General features: G+C 48.5%; 1 protein-coding gene across 3 annotated transcripts in view; it reads right to left on the minus strand.

The window, feature by feature from the left end:
* The window catches only part of TANC2 (tetratricopeptide repeat, ankyrin repeat and coiled-coil containing 2), a gene marked incomplete at both ends in the record, with an annotated part of 215,383 nt that overhangs the window by 60,184 nt on the left and 136,321 nt on the right, over positions 1–18,878 (minus strand). For all 3 annotated transcript variants that reach the window (XM_082494745.1, XM_082494744.1, XM_082494743.1), the window contains 3 exons: positions 3,666–3,799; positions 6,105–6,386; positions 14,606–14,731. In XM_082494745.1, the coding sequence (XP_082350871.1) occupies positions 3,666–3,799; positions 6,105–6,386; positions 14,606–14,731 (542 nt within the window). The remainder of the gene's footprint in view (positions 1–3,665; positions 3,800–6,104; positions 6,387–14,605; positions 14,732–18,878) is intronic.

The raw sequence follows: 18,878 nt of genomic DNA on the forward strand, positions 1-18,878 counted from the left end.
ATAAGTGACATTTTCAGAAGGAACGGAGTGGGTGAGAGGCACGGCGAGCTTCCCACTACCGTTCTGGAGCCTGCGCCAACCGTTACTCAAGCCTGTCAGTATATTATTAATCCGCTTTCGTAACGATCTGCATTTCCCTAGCACAGTGACCACAGCCCAACCCGAGAACATCCTGCTCCGCTCAGTGCCAGCGGCGGTGGAACATCTGCACAGAGCTTCATCTACCTCCTCACATGTGTTTCCTACATCTCCTAAAATATTCCTGACAATTGTGCTTGTCCATCACTGTCAACACTTTCTTCCCTGCTTCAATTCCGACTCTGTCTTAATGCAACTATAAAACACACATGTCCAAGAAATACTTTTCCAACCAGACCAACCTATGGGTCAGTCTTTCCTTCGCTTCCTTGGGCTCTTTTTTCTTCAGCCAGTTGAACAAGAACTGTTTTAAGTAGGCCACCAGCAATTATTTTTTTATTCCACAGCTACTGATACAGGAATATGCTGCTCTTCTCTCCTTTCCTCCTGCAAAAGGACGTTCCACTTTCTTTTTTTCTTCTTTTCTTTTTCAGATTAGCCTTTGGAGAGCCTTTAGCTTATCTGCGTGAAGTGTTTTCCTAAACTGTCCCCAAGAACGCCTGTTGGAGAACGTGGCATCAGGCATTCAGATTAGGCAGAGGAATTATTTCAACCAACTATTTTTACTATTTTCTACCAAGCCACTCAGTGCATTTGCTCTGTGTAAGAGTTCAGCATCTTCAAAGCCTCTTACGAACAACAAATTCTCATGATCTCTCAAAGGCCAGTTAGACGCGTGTGATCGAGTTTCTGAACGAGGCGATCGCACACACAACAAAGAGCTCAACGCTGTTATTTTAATGCATTTCCAAGTCTGTTGTCAGGTCAGTAATCCTTTTTCTCCCGGTGTCACTCCGAGACTTCAAAACCCGCGGCTGGGGTGGAATAGTCAGTGTTTGTTTTATCTAGGAGGACATCACACGGCATGGCTCTTTCTAAGCAAATCAGTTCATCTGCTGTTGACAGCAAGTACTCACCACCGGTGATGCTGAGCTGTACCACTCAGGAGGTTACTAAGAGTGCACTACGCACGCGACTTCCCGCTATCAATTTGACAAACATCCTAAACCATTTTATTTGCCTTGATTTCCCTTCCTGAGGCTTGATAATCCATCAACCTTACCGTTTGCAGCGTGCTGCCCAGCAGGTCTGGAAAAGGCTCTGATGCAATAAAACCAGAATTGCTGGTTATGATAAAGAATCATCAGCAGGAACACGGGAGTTCAAAAAACAAATATATCAAACAAGCGAAAAAAACTCCTACACTTTCAGAAAAATCTCCCTTTGTGGTCGGAAATGAAGTTCTGAATCAGGATTTAAGCACGTCCTTTATTTCAATGCACGGCTTCATCCCGGCACGACCCGGAAGACAACTGCTTTTGCGAACTGAGAAAACCGAGTAACGCTTAGTTCCGTATTCCTTCCAGCATCGGCCATCAAAGGACCGTTATCTGCACGGATCGTTTTTCTTTTACCAGGCAGGGAAACGGGAGGCAGGCCGACGAGATGCGGGTGCCCAAGGACGCCAAGAAGGCTAATGGCAAGGCTGGGAACAGACGGCAGGTCTCCGAGCGCTGAGTCAAGCCGCGCCGCTGCTGCTCTGACTCATCCCAGGAACTGTTTGCTAAACACTCCAAAGCTTTTCAGAAGTTCCGCATGCTGTGTCAGCTATTCGGGTAGGAGAAGCGATTCCAAGTACTCTAAGGTCAACTCATCAGCCTTGGCATTGATCCTTTCATGAGGGCCTGACGTTTGGGAGCTGGTGACAGTTATTTCTGGGATCTGCCTCCGTTTACAGTAGCTGAGATTTACTGGGAGATTAACAATCATACTAAGAGTCGGTATTCCCGCTGCTAGCACAAGAGGTAGTACATCTTCCCGACTCATTTGTTACGTTCCGACAGCAAAGCACAGGATTAGTTTTGCAAAAAAAAATTTGGCTAGGGAACGAGCAGGGTTTTAAAACGTCTTCCCAAAGCAGTCTGCAGCCAAGGTATAGCAACCTATTTTTACTTTATTTTTGGCTATAAAGATCGTTTCTTGCTCTTTTCTCCAGTGATCAGAGATGTAAAAAAAGCTCTGGTGCATGATCTATGCAGTGGTCGAGAGAGGCGTATCCCGTACCTTCTTCAGGAGGAAACTGAAGCTAAAACTGAATCCATTTATCAATTACGTATCCGGCGGGATTACTTAAGCACTCAGGGGAAGAAAGTCGAGATAGATGAGGTATTTTAAGCAGAGACAGCACACTTTACTGGCCTTTCTGGTAGTCTGTAATGCAAAGATTTGCAAGGCATATGATGACTAATGCGTCCTGAACAAAACCAGAGCTGGCCGCTGCATTCCTTTCAAGAACTCCACGTGGAAGAGGGGATTATCGAGTCTCGGTATTTATTTACGCAGATACCGCACGCTCTCTGCCTCGCCATCTGGGTGCAGCAGAAGAGCAGATAGGACAAGACAGCATCTGGCACAAAAGGCCAAGCAAAACACATCCTGGCAATAATTTAGAACAAAGACTTTGCCTGACGTTATCCTCTCCAAAGTGGGAGCAGGCAACAGGAAAGCATTAACTGCTCACATCCTCTCAAAAGGTGTAGGAGGAGAAAGCTCCTCGGATTACAGAGCAGCATAACGGCACCTTCCCACCACCACAAAAGTAGGGCTAAATCTCAGCAATACAATACAATTCAAGCCGTAAATCTCACCCACAGTAAGTGATAGTGTTATATACAATCTACTCGTGCCATAACAGCAAATGATTTGTGTATCGCTCCAAAGGCTACGATCTGCTTTGAAGACCGTTCCAAAAAAACGCCCAGGCGCACGCACAGCAGCAACGCCTTCACCCGCCGTGTGATCCCTGCTCCTTTCAAAATGAAACACCGGTCAAACACTTGGCAATTTTGTTTTTCACTGCTAAAGAGAAATTACAATGATTCTGGTAACTAAGTCGTATTATAACGTTTGTAAGGATGAAGTTTGATGGCTGGGAAAGAGAAACCCTCCGAGCAGAAGGGGAGTAGTATTTGATGTAATGGGAATTTCGTTTTACAGAAATGACTTTCCTAGGGTAATAAAACTTGTTCCAGAAGTTTTCCTCTAGACTCTCCCCATAAGCATTTGAACACACACATTTTCCAGTGCACCAAGTGATGTAAGGCAGGAGACCTTCCACCAGGGTCCACTAAAACTGACGTTTTCTCAAGGACCAAAAAAAAGGTCTTACCAACACTTATCAATCCCGAAAGGGAGGGTGCCGGGGGGTGGGAACGGTCTTATTTCAGTGGTGCCCAGTGACGGGACAAGAGGGAACGGGCACAAACTGGAGCAGAGGAAGTTCCATGTGAACCTGAGGAGGGACTTCTCTCCTGTGCGGGCGGCAGAGCACTGGCACAGCTGCCCAGAGAGGGGGGGAGTCTCCCCCTCTGGAGCCATTCCAAACCCGCCTGGAGGTGTCCTGTGCCACTGCTGGAGGTGCCCCTGCTCTGGTGGGGGGTGGCACTGGGGGAGCTCCAGAGGGCCCCTCCCACCCTGGGATTCCCTGTCTGGGATTCCGGGTAATCCCGAGAGGAATGGTTCCGTACCTGTGAAGCAAGTCTCCGCATGGCCTCTTCCTGGCGCCGGCGCATTTCGGGTGTCCCCGGGCAGCTCCCGCTGGTGATGGACGAGTGAGCAGAAGGCGGCTGGGTTAAGGGCAGCTCCCGGTTTGCATCCACATCTGTCCCAAGGAGAGAGGGTATGAATTGCTACAGGACAGGCACGACCGACGTTATTATAACAGACTGTTTTCTAGCAGATCACGGCAGTTAAAATACTTTCCGCAAAGACTCTGGTTCGGATTTCAGGCAGCAAGAGACTGCGACACCGCCCAGCCAGGCCAGAGGCGCCCCAAGAAACTTCCTTTGGAAGCAGCATTTTTGGGAAGGACTGCTAAGATAAAGTGTTGAGCTTGTCTTATTCATCTTCCCCGCTGTAATCTCATTGACTAATCTCATTGACTTTACAATAATCCCAACGATTGAGTGAATTGTGCACCCTCGAAGGTACGCTCTGCCTTCAAGTTTGGGATATTTCAGTACAACACTCTCCTACTCTGCAGTTCTGCCAATAGGTCTTCCCTCATCATGAACCATCGCTGGTTAATTTGGTTCCGAGTCCTTCTTCAGTGAAGACAGCCAATTTTTCTGAATTATGTGCCTATTTTATAATATAAATAAATGGAGAGGCACAGCTAACATATCCATCTGAAGCCCATTAATGTAATCAGAGGGAGAGAAGCAGGAGTAGCACCAGGATCTGGAAAAGGCTTGCAAGCAAATAACGAATTATACTGGAATCACCTCTGCCAAGTTTAACTGCTTTCTGTTGCGTTTCAGCTGTTTCTTTTGCCTGGCAGAGCAGAAATTGCCTTTGCCAGTAGCTCGCTACAACAGTCCATTCACCTGGCCTTTGCGGAGAACATTTTCCAACCGCTCTTATTTCCCCGCGTAGGTACTCATAAAGAGTATTTCTGAACGACACCAAGACACGCAGTACTTGACGCTGTGTCTAATTAATGATTTCTTTATTTTGGGAACGTTTTAAAAGCAACAGTCCTCTTCAGTGCCGACGGTACCAGCAGAGGATTTTCCTGAGCGGGATGCTGCGATGCATCCTTGAGCTCGACTTGAAATCATAATGCAAACAATGACCCATTTAATGGCAAACAGCAAAGGAGGACGACTACTGCCTACATAATTAAACCCTGAATGTGTTGGCAGTGATGCATACTCTTGATTTTGAGCAGGCAACACCACCTTCACCTGTATTATTTTTCTGAGGGAGGAATTAAGAGTATGAGGCTGTTTTTATGCCAGTTTGCTAATGCTGATAGCACAACTGCTGTAGTATAGTCAAGTCACCTAATTAGCATTTATTATTAAACACAGATTTTACTAAGCATACTAGATTTTTTTTTTCAGCATGTGGAAAAAAAAAATCAAAGAAACTTGTAGAATAATTAGCTTCTATAGCTGGACTAGGGCTTGTGATGATTTTAGGAAATAAAGTCAAATTAGGCGATTGATTCTGAAGGTCTCCATCCCACTGACTAACAGGGAGGAATCATTCAGCTTCCAACTTTACGGAGAAACCAGAGGGCGAACTAAACAACAGCGTGTTCGGTGTGACCAAAGATCTTTGTGCATGAAAGACGCAGGGCACTTTCTCATTTGAAATATCCACGCTTTCGGTCCAGAAGCAGTTAATTACAGTAGTCTCTTTAATCTCCACAATCCCTCTAAGCAGACCGGGGAGACGTACAGTTGGTGCACTGCAGCGCTGCCGTTAAAATCTAGAAACAAGCCCTGCCTTTCACTACGCGTTGCTCATTTAGCTCTGACAAGTGACACGATTCAACATGCCAACGTTCAGTGACATTTCAGAGATTTCGGCACGGCAAAGAGCACTGCATTCCAGTAAACAGATTTAACTGCAGTTTCACTGAGATACAGTGACCTACATCCTTGAAGATACCTTCAGGTACCTAACCCGGTATTTTTAGTCCTGTCTTATTCACTTACTGAGAGCTGAATGATTTTTAAATGCTGTCGTCCCCACCTACAAACATGTCAGCACCGAGTGATGGGAATTGGAGGTAGAGCAGTCCCGGGCGCCAGAGCCCACACGGGCCGGGGACTCACCCCGAACACTTCTACCAGGATAAACCCACATAAACAAACCCTACGGGAAGGGGGCTGCACTGGCGTGGATTTGTAGTAATACAATATTGGCAATTAAAATTGGAGTCTTCCTAATCAGAAACAATCTGTGATGTTTCTGAGTCAGGGAAACAAGAGAGACGGTATTTCGACTCTTCGAAAAGTCCATTTGGAGCAGAAGCAGTATAAATATCGCTGTCAGGCGCCTCCTTTGCTTGGCAACAAAGCAAAAGAAGAGGGAGGGGATCTTTCCAGCCAATACCATTATAAAAGTTGATAGAAAAGCTCTCTGCTTTTTGAAGATCTGTGTACTGCTGTACTTACGTTTCGGAGAGGCGTGTGGGCTATCGGAAGCGATCTGTCTCATCCGCGTGCCGTGGCAGCTCAGCGCAACCAGTCTGGAGATGATGGCGGTTTTTCCAAACCCAATGTTCCCGACGATCACGACCCCTCGGTTGACGCTGGTGTTCGAACTCTGCAGCTGCGCATCGATCTCGTGGAAAACCCAGTCCCGGCCAACGAAGACGGACTCGGTGGTGATGCTGGGCACCTCGAAGAGCAGCGGTTTCAGAGAGATGTCGGGAGGTCTATAAGGTGCGAAGCGTACTGTAAAGAAGAAACACAGGGAAAGAACATAAACATCAATGCAAACAGTAAAACTATAGGGCGGAAACTGCTGTTTAATCTTCCTTAGAAATTTTTTCATTGCAAAAGGTGAAAAAAAAATACAGGCTTGTTTATTACCCACAGGTTTGTTGTTAAAAGCACCTGGCTCATTCACAGCATTTTCCACCAAAGGAGTTCAGAGAATTTTACAGGAGGACATCGTTTACAGCTGGGAAAAGAGAAGCTGGAGAAATGAAATTTCTTGCTTCGATTCACCGGAATTAAAGGCTACGCCACAGGGACACTTTCCAAGGCAGCTGTCCCCTCCCCCGTGACACAGTATTGCATGTCTGCTCGATATATAGATATAGGTCTGTTCACCTGTTCCATACAATGAGGACGAAAAAAATCTCAGCGCTCTGGAGCATTAAACCAGTCCAAGCATTTTCTCTTTTCTGGAGCAAAAGCAGTGCTGCAGGCAACGTAAATTTAACAAGGAGCGGAAGAAACACCCTCCAACAGTTCAGGTATGCCGGGGCAATGCTGACACCCGAAAACATGGCTATTGATCACGTGACTTTTCCCATTTTTGTATGCATTAGATTATAAAAAAATGCACAACCGAACCCAAAACAGCCTTGAAACTTTTTTCAGGAACATTTGGGGGTGGAGGGAGAGGGTATTTGCCGTTCTTTCCATTTGGCACAGGGAACGCACACCTAAAAAGAGTAACAACGATGCACAGATCCGGTGCGAAGATGCTATTAGAAAGATCAACTCATATGGTGCGTTCTGCCTCCGAGTTCTGTAATTGGGAGATGATACGTATAAATCTGGGGGGAAAAAAAAATGTGATGGAAGCACTTTGTGTTGGCAGAGACAGTGGCTGGATCTTCCCACTTCATTGCTGAAATGGTTTCTTAATTAAAGGCTTTCGGAAGGTGGCCACAAAGACAGCGGGTGAGTCCCGCTCAGGGGGAGGTTCGTCACACTGCGCGTTTCAGCTGCAAACCTCGAATTTTACAACATAATTCCTTCAAGTCAGGGCTAAGTGACGTGGATGGAGCTACATCCACGGGACAGGATTCCAGACCTGGAATGGCAGCTCTGAACACACCTTCTGACTGCCACACACGTACTGTGCTTGACATACAACACACGTGGAAACCGATGCGGTGAACTCTGGAAAATTTGAGCTGTGGATCACAGAAGTTGAATTCAATTTGTTTTGAGATCATAGGGCACGCCGCAAACGAAAACAACAATACAAAATCTGGATGTCTTCACAGCATATTTTACAAGAAAGCCCATGAAGCTGCAGAGGTGGAGTTCCCCGAGCAGGGCTGCAGAGGATTTAAGTTAAAAAAAACCCTATCGCTTTGCTTATCTCTTGGCATGATCCTGCTCCCATCATTTACATTAGCTGCTTCCAGTGGAGACTATTTGGTTTCTTTGAAGTTTTAAAAGCCCTCAGACACTGAAAAAGCACAACCGTCATTCAGCAACTGCTGACGTGGGTCATTTCTTCACCCGCTCACGCTCCATGAGGACGTGGGGGGGTGGTTTAATCCCCAGGCAGACCTCCCCTCCTGCTCCGGCCTGAAGCCCTCAGGGGTACAGATAACGCTACTGCACCAGGCTTTGGGCTAAACTCATTGAAAATCGTTTATCAAATTACAACAGCGGGATGCTTTATCTACACGGGAAGAGGTTATAGCTGTGCTACAGTAAGATTTTGGCAATCTTAAGCACAAATCCAGGCTGGGGGATGAAGGGATGGAGAGCAGCCCTGAGGAGAAGGCCCTGGGGGTGTTGGTGGGTGAGAAGCTCACCATGAGCCCAGAAAGCCCCCGGCACCCCGGGCTGCGTCCCCCACAGCGTGGCCAGCAAGGCGAGGGGGGGATTGTGCCCCTCTGCTGCGCTCTGCTCTGGGGAGACCCCCCCACAGTGCTGCCTCCGGCTCAGGGGGTCCCAACAGCAGAAGGACACGGAGCTGTTGGAGCGGGGCCAGAGGAGGCCCCGGAGATGCTGGGAGGACTGGAGCCCCTCTGCTGGGAGGACGGGCTGGGAGAGGTGGGGGGGTTCAGCCTGGAGAAGAGAAGGCTCCGGGGAGACCTCAGAGCCCCTTCCAGTGCCTAAAGGGGCTCCAGGAGAGCTGGGGAGGGACTCTGGATCAGGGAGAGGAGTGATGGGACGAGGGAGAACGGTTTTACACTGAAAAAGGGGTTAGATGAAATATTGGGAAAAAAATTTTCCCTCTGAGGGTGGTGAGGCACTGGCACCCACTCCCTCCCACTCCAGCAGCAGTGGAGCTGCTCCCCCCGACCCCGGGCACTGCCACCCGTCCCCACACCCCACTCCAGCACTGCACCGGGACCACCCCGGGAAACCACTGAACTGATGCCCATTGCTCAGATCTCCTGGAGACCTGACCAGGGACCTGATCCTTTAAGCCAGAGCTGATAAAAGGGCTGGGATTTAACGTTACATCAGATATGCCTATGGAAAATAACTTCTATTTAAAAATGTTAGGTGATTTGTATTTCCTTTTCCTGTTTTGTTTTTTTGTTTTTTTTTTTTTTTTTTAACTGATACAGAAAAATGCTGCAGACAGGAGGTGTATTTTTATTCCTACTTGAAAACGATGAGTATGCTTTAAATTTATCCTAGGGTGGAGACGGCTTTTGAATTGCATGAGCTCACAAGCAGCTCGTTTGATTCCCCTCGCCGGGGCCCGTCACGCGAGCGCAGCGGGATGTGCTGGCACGGGAAGGCGCCGGAGAAGCGAAACCGCTGGCGGTGGGAGGGGAAGAGGCAGCCCTGGGGCTGCGTGTCCCCATGTCCCCATCACAGCTCTGGGCGCGACTGACGGGCTTCCCACCGGAGGATGGCACATTGCACGAGCGACAGCACACGGACCTGGCAGAGATAAGCAGCTGCAGTGGTCCGACTGATGTAAATTAAGTGTTCCAGCAGTGCATTTGACAAGGGAAATTTTTTGTTTGCATCATGACAGCAATACTAGGTATATAAAATTAAATAAAAAAAAGACTCCATTTGGAAAACATCAAGCTGAGATTTGTGCTTGATATGCTACAGCTTTGCTTTACTCGTGTATGTGTGTATATAGGTGATATGTCATAGTAGTGAGTGAAAATGTACAATAACGCTCTTCTGAAAGCCAGAAGCCTAACGGGTACCAAACGGTCCTGGGGGCTAACGCAGAGACAAGACTGACTTAATATAAAAACTCTGGGATCCAATAAACTCCCGCTTCACGTGGTGGAGACCCGAACTCAAATCTTGGTTTCTCTTCAGAGGAGCAGATGGCTTTGGGGCTTTGTGACGCCTACACCTTTTACCACAACACCCCAAACAAAGGATATCCAAAGATTTGTCTTTATCTGAGTGGACAAGAGTATACGCATCTTGATTGTCACCCGGGAATAGCATATCCTGTCCTAAAAAAGGCTGAACAAAACCCTGAGAAGAGACATACCCACTTATCCACCTATGTCCAACCTTCCTGCCCGTCCAGACATTCCACCACCACTGGGCACTGACCCCAGCAAAGCAAATCTCTTCTCCTGCCAGCCCGGTGGGACATTTCACCACCTCAGGCCTTGGAATCTCAGGGGTCCCGGAGGCAGGGCGTGCTGGTGAGCATCTCGCCAGTAAGAAAACACTCACTGCCACATTGGTTTGAACATGAGTGCTGAGAACACGCTTTTCATAGAATGGTTTAGGTTGGAAAGGACCTTGAAGATCATGGAGTTCCAACCCCCCTGCCATAGGCAGGAACACCTCCCACCAGCCCAGGTTGCCCACGGCCACCTCCAGCCTGGCCTTGAACACCTCCAGGGATGGGGCCTCAACAACCTCTCGGGGCACCCTGTGCCAGGGCCTCACCACCCTCACAGGGAAAAACTTCTTCCTAATGTTCCATCTGAACCTGCCCTCTTCCAGTTTAAAGCCATTCCCCCTCGTCCTATCGCTACATGCCCCAGTAAAAAGTCCCTCCCCAGCTCTCCTGTAGGCCCCCTTTAGGGACTGGAAGGCCGTAATAAGATCTCCCCGGAACCTTCTCTTCTCCGGGCTGAACAGCCCCAACTCTCTCAGCCTCTCCTCATAGGAGAGGTGCTCCAGCCCTCGGATCATCCTCGTGGCCCTCCTCTGGACATGCTCCAACAGGTCCATGGCCTTCTTATGGTGGGGACTCCAGAGCTGGAGGCAGTACTCCAGGTGGAGTCTCACAAGAGTGGAGTAGAGGTGCAGAATCCCCTCCTTTGACCTGCTGGCCACACTTCTTCTGATGCAGCCCAGGATCTGGTTGGCCTTTGGGGCTGCCATCGCACACTGCTGGCTCAGGGGAGTCCTCTCCTCCGCTCCAAACCTCACCCAACCACCACAGGCCTTCACACCCTGCAGCAGCGCCAACATGCGATTTTTGGAGAAAAAAAAAAATCATGATGGCAACAGTCATCAACAGTTCTAAGGCCACAGAATTTGGCTGCCATCTGGCTCCTGCCCCACGGTATGTCACGGTCATCATCCTGTACTTCGGGTTACAGCTTCTAATGCCGCTGGCTGAAAATAGGAAAAGCAAAAATCGCGTTCACCATCCTTTTAAAAACCTGCCACTGGTACGAATACCTGTCGTGCTCTCAGCCACTGGGATTGCTCAATTACTCCCCTGGTTAAAATAACACATTCAGCAAAAAATATCAAGGATAGTCTCCCGTTTAGTCTCTCTGCACTGGGATTCTTCAACACTGGGAACAAACCAGTGGGCTGTAACGTGTCCCCCGACGCAGGGCCAGGAGGTGCTTCGCTATTTCAGCCCAGTGCCAAAACTGGAGATATATGTTAAACCCAAGTTTAGGATTTCCAGTTGGAACAAAGAGCTGGTGATTGTAACAGCCCAGACCGACGCAATTTCACAGTAATATCTGGAACATGTAGTATTTTTTGGGGAAAAAAAAAACCACCTCACATATTCGATGAAACGAAAATATTTCCAAATAGTGGTGGTTTGATTTTTTTTACATCCTCTTCTTCTCCCTCTCTTTTTAAAAATAGCACAGTACCTCAACTAGGATCAGGAACAAATCCCCCAAAATTGGAACACTGCCGCTGTTCTCATGCAACCTTCACGAAAATAGAAAAAAAGAAAAAAAAAAAAAAAGAACAAAAAGAAGAATGAAAATATGTAGCGCTACAAGGTTTTTAAAAGTGTGTCTGGAAAACAATTTGATTCTGTTCCTACAATAAAGTTTAATGTTTTGGATGCAATCACTGCAAATTACGAAGCCTTGGCAAGCTACTCCGTTTGAACATATGGAAATTTTGTCTGTCAAACTTTGCTTCCTTCACTTACTGCCTGCTAATACATTTTTATAACTGCCTCACCAGCCAATATGATTTCGTTACAGACTGCCATCCAAAGCGACGCAAAACCACTCTTTTTTCTTCCAGTCGGGGGCTCGCGGATTTGGTAGCGATCCCTGAATGGGTCATGGTTGCGGTGCTGAGCGAAAACCCAACCTGTCACCTCCAGCTCCTCATCTCTTCACCTCGGGCGGTGGGCACTTGCTCAAAAAAAAAAAACCCAGAGAAAAGTATAATGTACTGCCAACGTACCCCCTCTCCCTATGTGCAGGTGAGAACAAACCAGTCATAGAATCATAGAATCATAGAATCAGTGAGGTTGGAAGGGACCTTTAAGATCATCAAGTCCAACCATTAACCTACCCTGATAAAAACACCACCACTCCTAAACCATGTCCCTAAGCACCTCATCTACCCTTTTCTTAAACACCTCCAGGGATGGTGAATCCACCACCTCTCTGGGCAGCTTATTCCAATGTTTAATAACCCTTTCAGCGAAAAAATGCTTCCTAATATCCAATCTAAACCTGCCCTGACATAACTTGAACCCGTTTCCTCTTGTCCTATCACTTGTCACCAGGGAGAAGAGGTCAGCTCCCATCTCTCTAAAACCTCCTTTCAGGTAGTTGTAGAGGGTGATAAGGTCTCCCCTCAGCCTCCTCTTCTCCAGGCTAAACAACCCCAGATCCCTCAGTCGTTCCTCATAAGGTTTGTCCTCCAGACCCTTCACCAGCTTTGTAGCCCTTCTCTGGACACGCTCCAACACCTCAATGTCCTTCTTGTAGTGAGGGGCCCAAAACTGAACGCAGTACTCGAGGTGAGGCCTCACCAGTGCCGAGTACAGGGGGATGATGACTTCCCTAGTCCGGCTCACCACACTATTCCTGAGGCAGGCCAGGATGGTGTTGGCCTTCTTGGCTGCCTGGCCACACTGCTGGCTCATGCTCAGCCGGTTGTCCACCAACACCCCCAGGGCCTTTTCTGCCAGGCAGCTTTCGAGCCACTCCGCCCCCAGTCTGTAGCGCTGCATGGGGTTGGTGTGACCCAAGTGCAGGACCCGACACTTGGCCTTGTTGAACCTCATACCATTGGCCTCAGCCCATATGTCCGGCCTGTCCAGATCCCTCTGCAGAGCCAACCTACCCTCAAGCAGATCAACACGCCCCCCTAGTTTAGTGTCGTCTGCGAACTTACTGAGGGTGCATTCGATCCCCTCATCCAGATCGTTGATAAAGATATTAAAGAGAACGGGCCCCAGCACCGATCCCTGGGGGACACCACTCGTGACTCGTCTCATGGCACAATGACCAGAAAAAATCCCAAACGAACTTTCTCAGCCATTTACACCTCCGTGCAATGACAAATGATGGGGATGAAGCGTTAACCCGGCGACCTGCTGCAGACGCAGCGCTGTCGCGGTGATCGCTTGAGGATTCAGCCAAAGACCGCGCTCAGATTAAAAGGGGGACGGAAGTTGTAGGGTGGGCTGAAACCCCAAGGCCATGGGGTGAACCCAGCTGGAGCTGCCTGGGAATACGCACGACACGAAACCGTCAGCCCTGGCTCCTCTTCCCATTGCTAACGTCTTTTTTGTGGAATTTGCCAGGAAGAACCACAAAAATTTCCCCTCTCAAAAAGGCCTTTCAGAAGTCCAAGGGCTGCCTGAATACCGGCATTGTGAGCGTCCGTACGAGGGACGCGTCGGGACGGTGGCCCCACGCACTGCGCTCGGCTCCTTCCCTGCCGGCGCGCTGCGAAGCGGGGGCTGTGCGCCTTTGCTTTTTGTTTGAAAAAAAAAAAAAAGAAGAAAAAAATCGCAGCCCATCACAATTTCTCTTTTTCTTTTTTCAGAAACTATCAAAGTCTTAGCGCCGCAGTGCTCAGAGGCTGACAGAGGGCTGGTAGGGGAGCAATTGGGGAGAGGAATTTGGGGAACTTTTGCAGGAATATCCCTACGTGATACAAGGGTGGATGTACCTCGGGAGGAACAGGTACCTGCACCTGGGGAGGAATAACCCCACGCACCAGTACGGGTTGGGGGTTGTCCTGCTGGAAGGCAGCTCTGCAGAGAGGGACTTGCGAGTCCTGGTGGACCACAAGTTGCCCACGAGGCAGCAATGTGCCCTGGTGGCCAAGAAGGCCAATGGCATCCTGGGGGGCATCAAGCAGAGCGTGGCCAGCAGGGCGAGGGAGGTCATCCTCCCCCTCTGCTCTGCCCTGGGGAGGCCACATCTGGAGCACTGTGTCCAGTTCGGGGCTCCCCGGGTCAAGAAGGACAGGGAACTGCTGGAGAGGGTCCAGCAGAGGCTGCGGAGATGCTCAGGGACTGGAACACACTGGGGCTGTTCACACTGGGGAGGAGAAGGCTGAGAGGGGATCTCAGCAATGCTGATCAATGCCTACAGGGTGGGTGGCAAGAGGATGGGGCCAGGCTCTTTCCAGTGGTGCCCAGTGACAGGACAAGAGGGAATGGGCACAAACTGGAACATGGGAAATTCCTTCTCAACATGGGGAAAAACTTTCCTGTGCGGGCGGCAGAGCACTGGCAGAGGCTGCCCAGAGAGGGGGGGAGTCTCCCCCTCTGGAGCCATTCCAAACCCGCCTGGAGGTGTCCTGTGCCACTGCTGGAGGTGCCCCTGCTCTGGCGGGGGGTGGCACTGGGGGGGCTCCAGAGGGCCCTTCCCACCAGTCTGGCATTCTGTGTAATACCTGTAGGTAAAACAATCCTGCTGCAGCGTATTCACAAGGATGTGGGTGAAGCAGCTGCAGCACAAGCTCCTACCCCCGAGATCCCGGTGGTGAGAGCCCCAAAGCCTCCGGCGTGCTCCTACCTCGCAGGTCCTGCTGCGTGCGGGCACCGGCCATGCTCTGCCGCGGCATTCGGAGGGAGGTCCGCAGGGGAGTGTGTCTCTGCTCGTCCAGGTAAGCCAGGTCTTCTAAGTGGGCTGAGCTGGTGGCTGCCACGAGAAAGGAAACAACTACATCACACCCAGTCTTCAGATCTCATTTCTGGTTAATGTATTTTTTCCTTTTTTAAGCAAAACACAGAGTTGTAAGTACATTGAGCCCATGCAGCTGAGATGAACCGAGTCTCATGTCCCCTAACAAAGAGTAAAGTAGCGTTGTGGTAACTTTTTCTCACGTTCCGTCATTATTTGCTCTGCTTTGGTCTCCTGTTGATGCTCACAAATAAAAAAGACACATGGAATGCGGAGAAATGGAGTCTCTTATATCTGATCTAAGTTCTCCCAATCATAAAACTTACTCAATGGCGTACGCGCAACGCTTGGCACAGACAGTCGACATTTTCTACTACGTAAAAAACAACTCAACAGTGCATTTGATGCTGAAGCCCACAATCCCCTCTTCGATTATTTTAAAGCTGCTTAGTTTGGATGTTAATATTTGTCTGTTCATAAAGCCAGAATTAGTGGCAGAAAAACTGAACTTTCAACAGACCAGCAAAAATGCACGAAGAAATGAGAAAAATGTTGTCTGAACCAAAGAAGATAACTTTCCTATTCCGGTCTTACTTGTTCAGGGGCAAATTTAGTTTTCTTTACAATGCTAGATTAAATAGGAATAATGTATTGCTCTCTGCCGAAGGTGCCACCATTGCATGAATAAGCGTGGCTGGAGCGGAAACCGCAGCTAGAAACTTTCTCTCTCTCTCTCGGAAGCCGGCAGATAATACAGCGCAAGTCATTTTTTATTCCATTTTCCAGCGGAAGCAGACGGATCGTCCCACCGCCAGCCGAGCGCCCGCCTCCCGATGAGCGGGCTGCTCCCGCGGGGCAGAGCCACGAGCGGCCATCCCCAAAGCGTTACGGGAAAACACAGCAAATGACGAAGAAGCACGAAGGGTTCATTCCACCAGCCTGACTGGGGAGGTATTTCTCTCCAAACGCCACGGCCTCAGGCATCACCTCACACGCGGCACTGCCTACCAAGATGTGACATTTACAGCGACCAGTTCAGCGATCGCTTTTTAAGCAATGCTTTTTCCACGGCTGCCCAATGATTACAAATATTTTTAAAATTGGATTTCACGACGGGCGCTGCACAGTTCGGTGCGAAACACCTCCGGACCGTACCAGAGGGGAGTGACTACTGTGAACATTGGCCACAAAGCTCCATCAATCAGTACAAGAAATAGTAATTTTTATTTTTTTTTTAATATGGTGATAAGCAATGAGTGGAAGACAGGAGAGAAAGTAGTTAAAACAAATTTGGATCACTTGCATCTGAATTTACCCTCTATTCTGCCATGTCACAACAACTCTTTTCAGCCACGTAATTTAAAGAATATTATAAAACAAAGGAATGAAAACCCCAATGCTTGAAATAATCTTCCAAATTATAAACAGAAAACTTAAAAATAGTCTTTGCAGATCACCAGCTCCGTTCTTGTTCTAAAAATTCACATTAAATATTCACCAATGCAAATCATGCTGTGCGATATTCGGCTGCTCAGTACTCTGTATACAATACTGCTTTTTTTTTTTTTTCTCTTTAGTTTTTGGTCAATTACCACAAGAAGATTATTATTTCAAATTGAACTAATTAATTAAATGACTTCTTCAAAGACTGCCTGCGAAGCTGACATTAATGCTTTGCTGTGAAATGGGTAAATATTTGGATGCAGCTCTCTAGAGTAGCTCACGGCACTGGACTTTGCGCCCTTCCTCCCTTCCACCCAACACGAGATGTAACAATTCAACAAATCTGAAAGGCAGAAAATTTCAAAACTAAGAAGAACATTTTTTTCCATACAGTGCCTAATGACCATGGGAAAATCTTTACAAAACTGTGCTGCAGTCAAAAACCAAGCAAGATCCAGAGACTGTAACAAGGGGTGGGGAGAAGGGGCTTAAATTTGGCAGCAATTTTACATGCTGCTCTTCAAATTGCCTGAACTCTCTATGCACGTTGTAAGAAAAAAAAATAAAAGCGGGACAGAGAGAGAGAGCGGACAAAAGGTAAACGACAGGAGCCAGGGGAAAAAAAGGAGACAAAACCGTCAAAGTCTGTTTTTAGAAGTCCTTCATGCTCTTTTACTCTTGTAAAGTTGATTAGATGTTCGCTGGGAAGGAGCAGATTAGCGCTGAAATGCCGCAATTCGAAAGCAGTGGCTTTAACGTGGATGCAAGTTATTTTCTGTAAGCGCTAAAGCCACCGCAGCGCGCTCAGGGCATCTCCAGCGTTCAGCTGCGGGTTTCACCCACGTTAGGGCGGCACAGGCCAATGAATGTGCCTTTGGCATAAAGAAGTGTGCAATTTATGTCCACTGTTTGCACTGTAACTGAGCCAAAGGATGTGCGGTGGAAGAGCAGACGCTGCTGCAGTAACCGGAGGCAGATCCAGAGTATCCTGGGGGTATCCAGTCCCGGGCCACAAACCCCAGGCGTGCCCAGAAGCCTGGTACCAGGCAGGTCCGTCCTTCCCACTTCAGCCTTCGGCGCACCATCCGTGCACCCACGCCAGCGTCAGCTGGAGTGTCCCTCTACAAATGATGCAAACACACGCACGGCTGCCGACTTTCTCATCAAAAGTACGACCTTAATAGAATCGCAGAATGGTTTGGCTTGGAAGGGACATTGAAGATCATCCAGTGCCACCCCCTGCCCCGGGCAGGGACACCTCCCCCCAGCCCAGGTTGCTCCCAGCCCCGTCCAACCTGGCCTTGAACACCTCCAGGGATGGGGCAGCCACAGCTTCTCGGGGCACCCTGTGCCAGGGGCTCACCGCCCTTGCAGGAGAGAAGTTATGTTCACGGGTTCAAGTTATGTCAGGGCAGGTTTAGGTTGGATATTAGGAAGCATTTTTTCACTGAAAGGGTTATTAAACATTGGAATAAGCTGCCCAGAGAGGTGGTGGATTCACCATCCCTGGAGGTGTTTAAGAAAAGGGTAGATGAGGTGCTTAGGGACATGGTTTAGAAGTGGTGGTGTTTTTATCAGGGTAGGTTAACGGTTGGACTTGATGATCTTAAAGGTCCCTTCCAACCTCACTGATTCTATGATTCAATGATTCTTCCTCATATCTCATCTCAATCTCCCCTCTTCCAGTGTAAAACCATTACCCCTTATCCTATGACTCCATTCACCGATCCAGAGTCCCTCCCCAGCTCTCCTGGAGCCCCTTTAGGCACTGGAAGGGGCTCTGAGGTCTCCCCGGAGCCTTCTCTTCCCCAGGCTGAACCCCCCCACCTCTCCCAGCCCGTCCTCCCAGCAGGGGGGCTCCAGCCCTCCCAGCATCCTTGTGGCCCTCCTCCTTTAATAGATAATCAGTTCTTGTTAAATAAAAATCCCTTTTCACTGCAGCTGATTGTCAGACAAGCAGATAAAAAGCGGGCAGCCAGGACTGCCCCGCACTGGCCAGTGCATGTGGGACACGCTGAAAATCCACAGGATAAACAACCCTAACCGATCCGGGGAGAGTTTAGAAAGGGAATATTCAGGCAAAGGAGACCCCCTTTAAAAGAAAATACTCAAAGAATAATCAAAGTCCGAATGCTTTTCCTTTATACTCGTAAATGACACTGCGGTAAGCTTATGCAGCCCATTAAATTAGGATAAGGATTATCGTCCTTTCCAGGCGTATCTTCTCCCCTTGAATGGGAGTTATTAATGCGCTGCACACACCGCTCAGCAGTTGGGCTGCGCCAAGGCTGCCTCGCACACAATAAACAAACCTCCTGGCTGAAAGGACTACTGTTTCTCCGTGAAGCCACCACACTTTTTCTTTACTGAGTTCTGTTAAATATCCTCCTGACTTCTGTTCAAGTCACCCCGTTGCAGCTGCTCCTGCTTCTCTGAAAAAATAAAGGAAAGAAAACAAAACCCCCATACGGGACTTGCTGCTAAATATATATATGTGAGAGAGTGCGCGTGTGTGTATATATCTCTCTCTATATATATATCTATCAGCTGCTGAAGGACAACATTTCCTCCCTCTAAATTCCATACTCCGTCCTGCTCCAGTCCCATTTTAATTCTATCAAGCCCAAACAGAGCCATCAGGGATGACCGGAAACATTAATCCTGCTGGTAATTTAATTTCTTTATACGAGATCATTCAATGTAGCAACAAACTGATAAAAGC

Source organism: Vanellus vanellus (genome assembly GCF_965231255.1).
Source record: "Vanellus vanellus genome assembly, chromosome: 24".
NCBI classification, from domain to species: Eukaryota; Metazoa; Chordata; class Aves; order Charadriiformes; family Charadriidae; genus Vanellus; species Vanellus vanellus.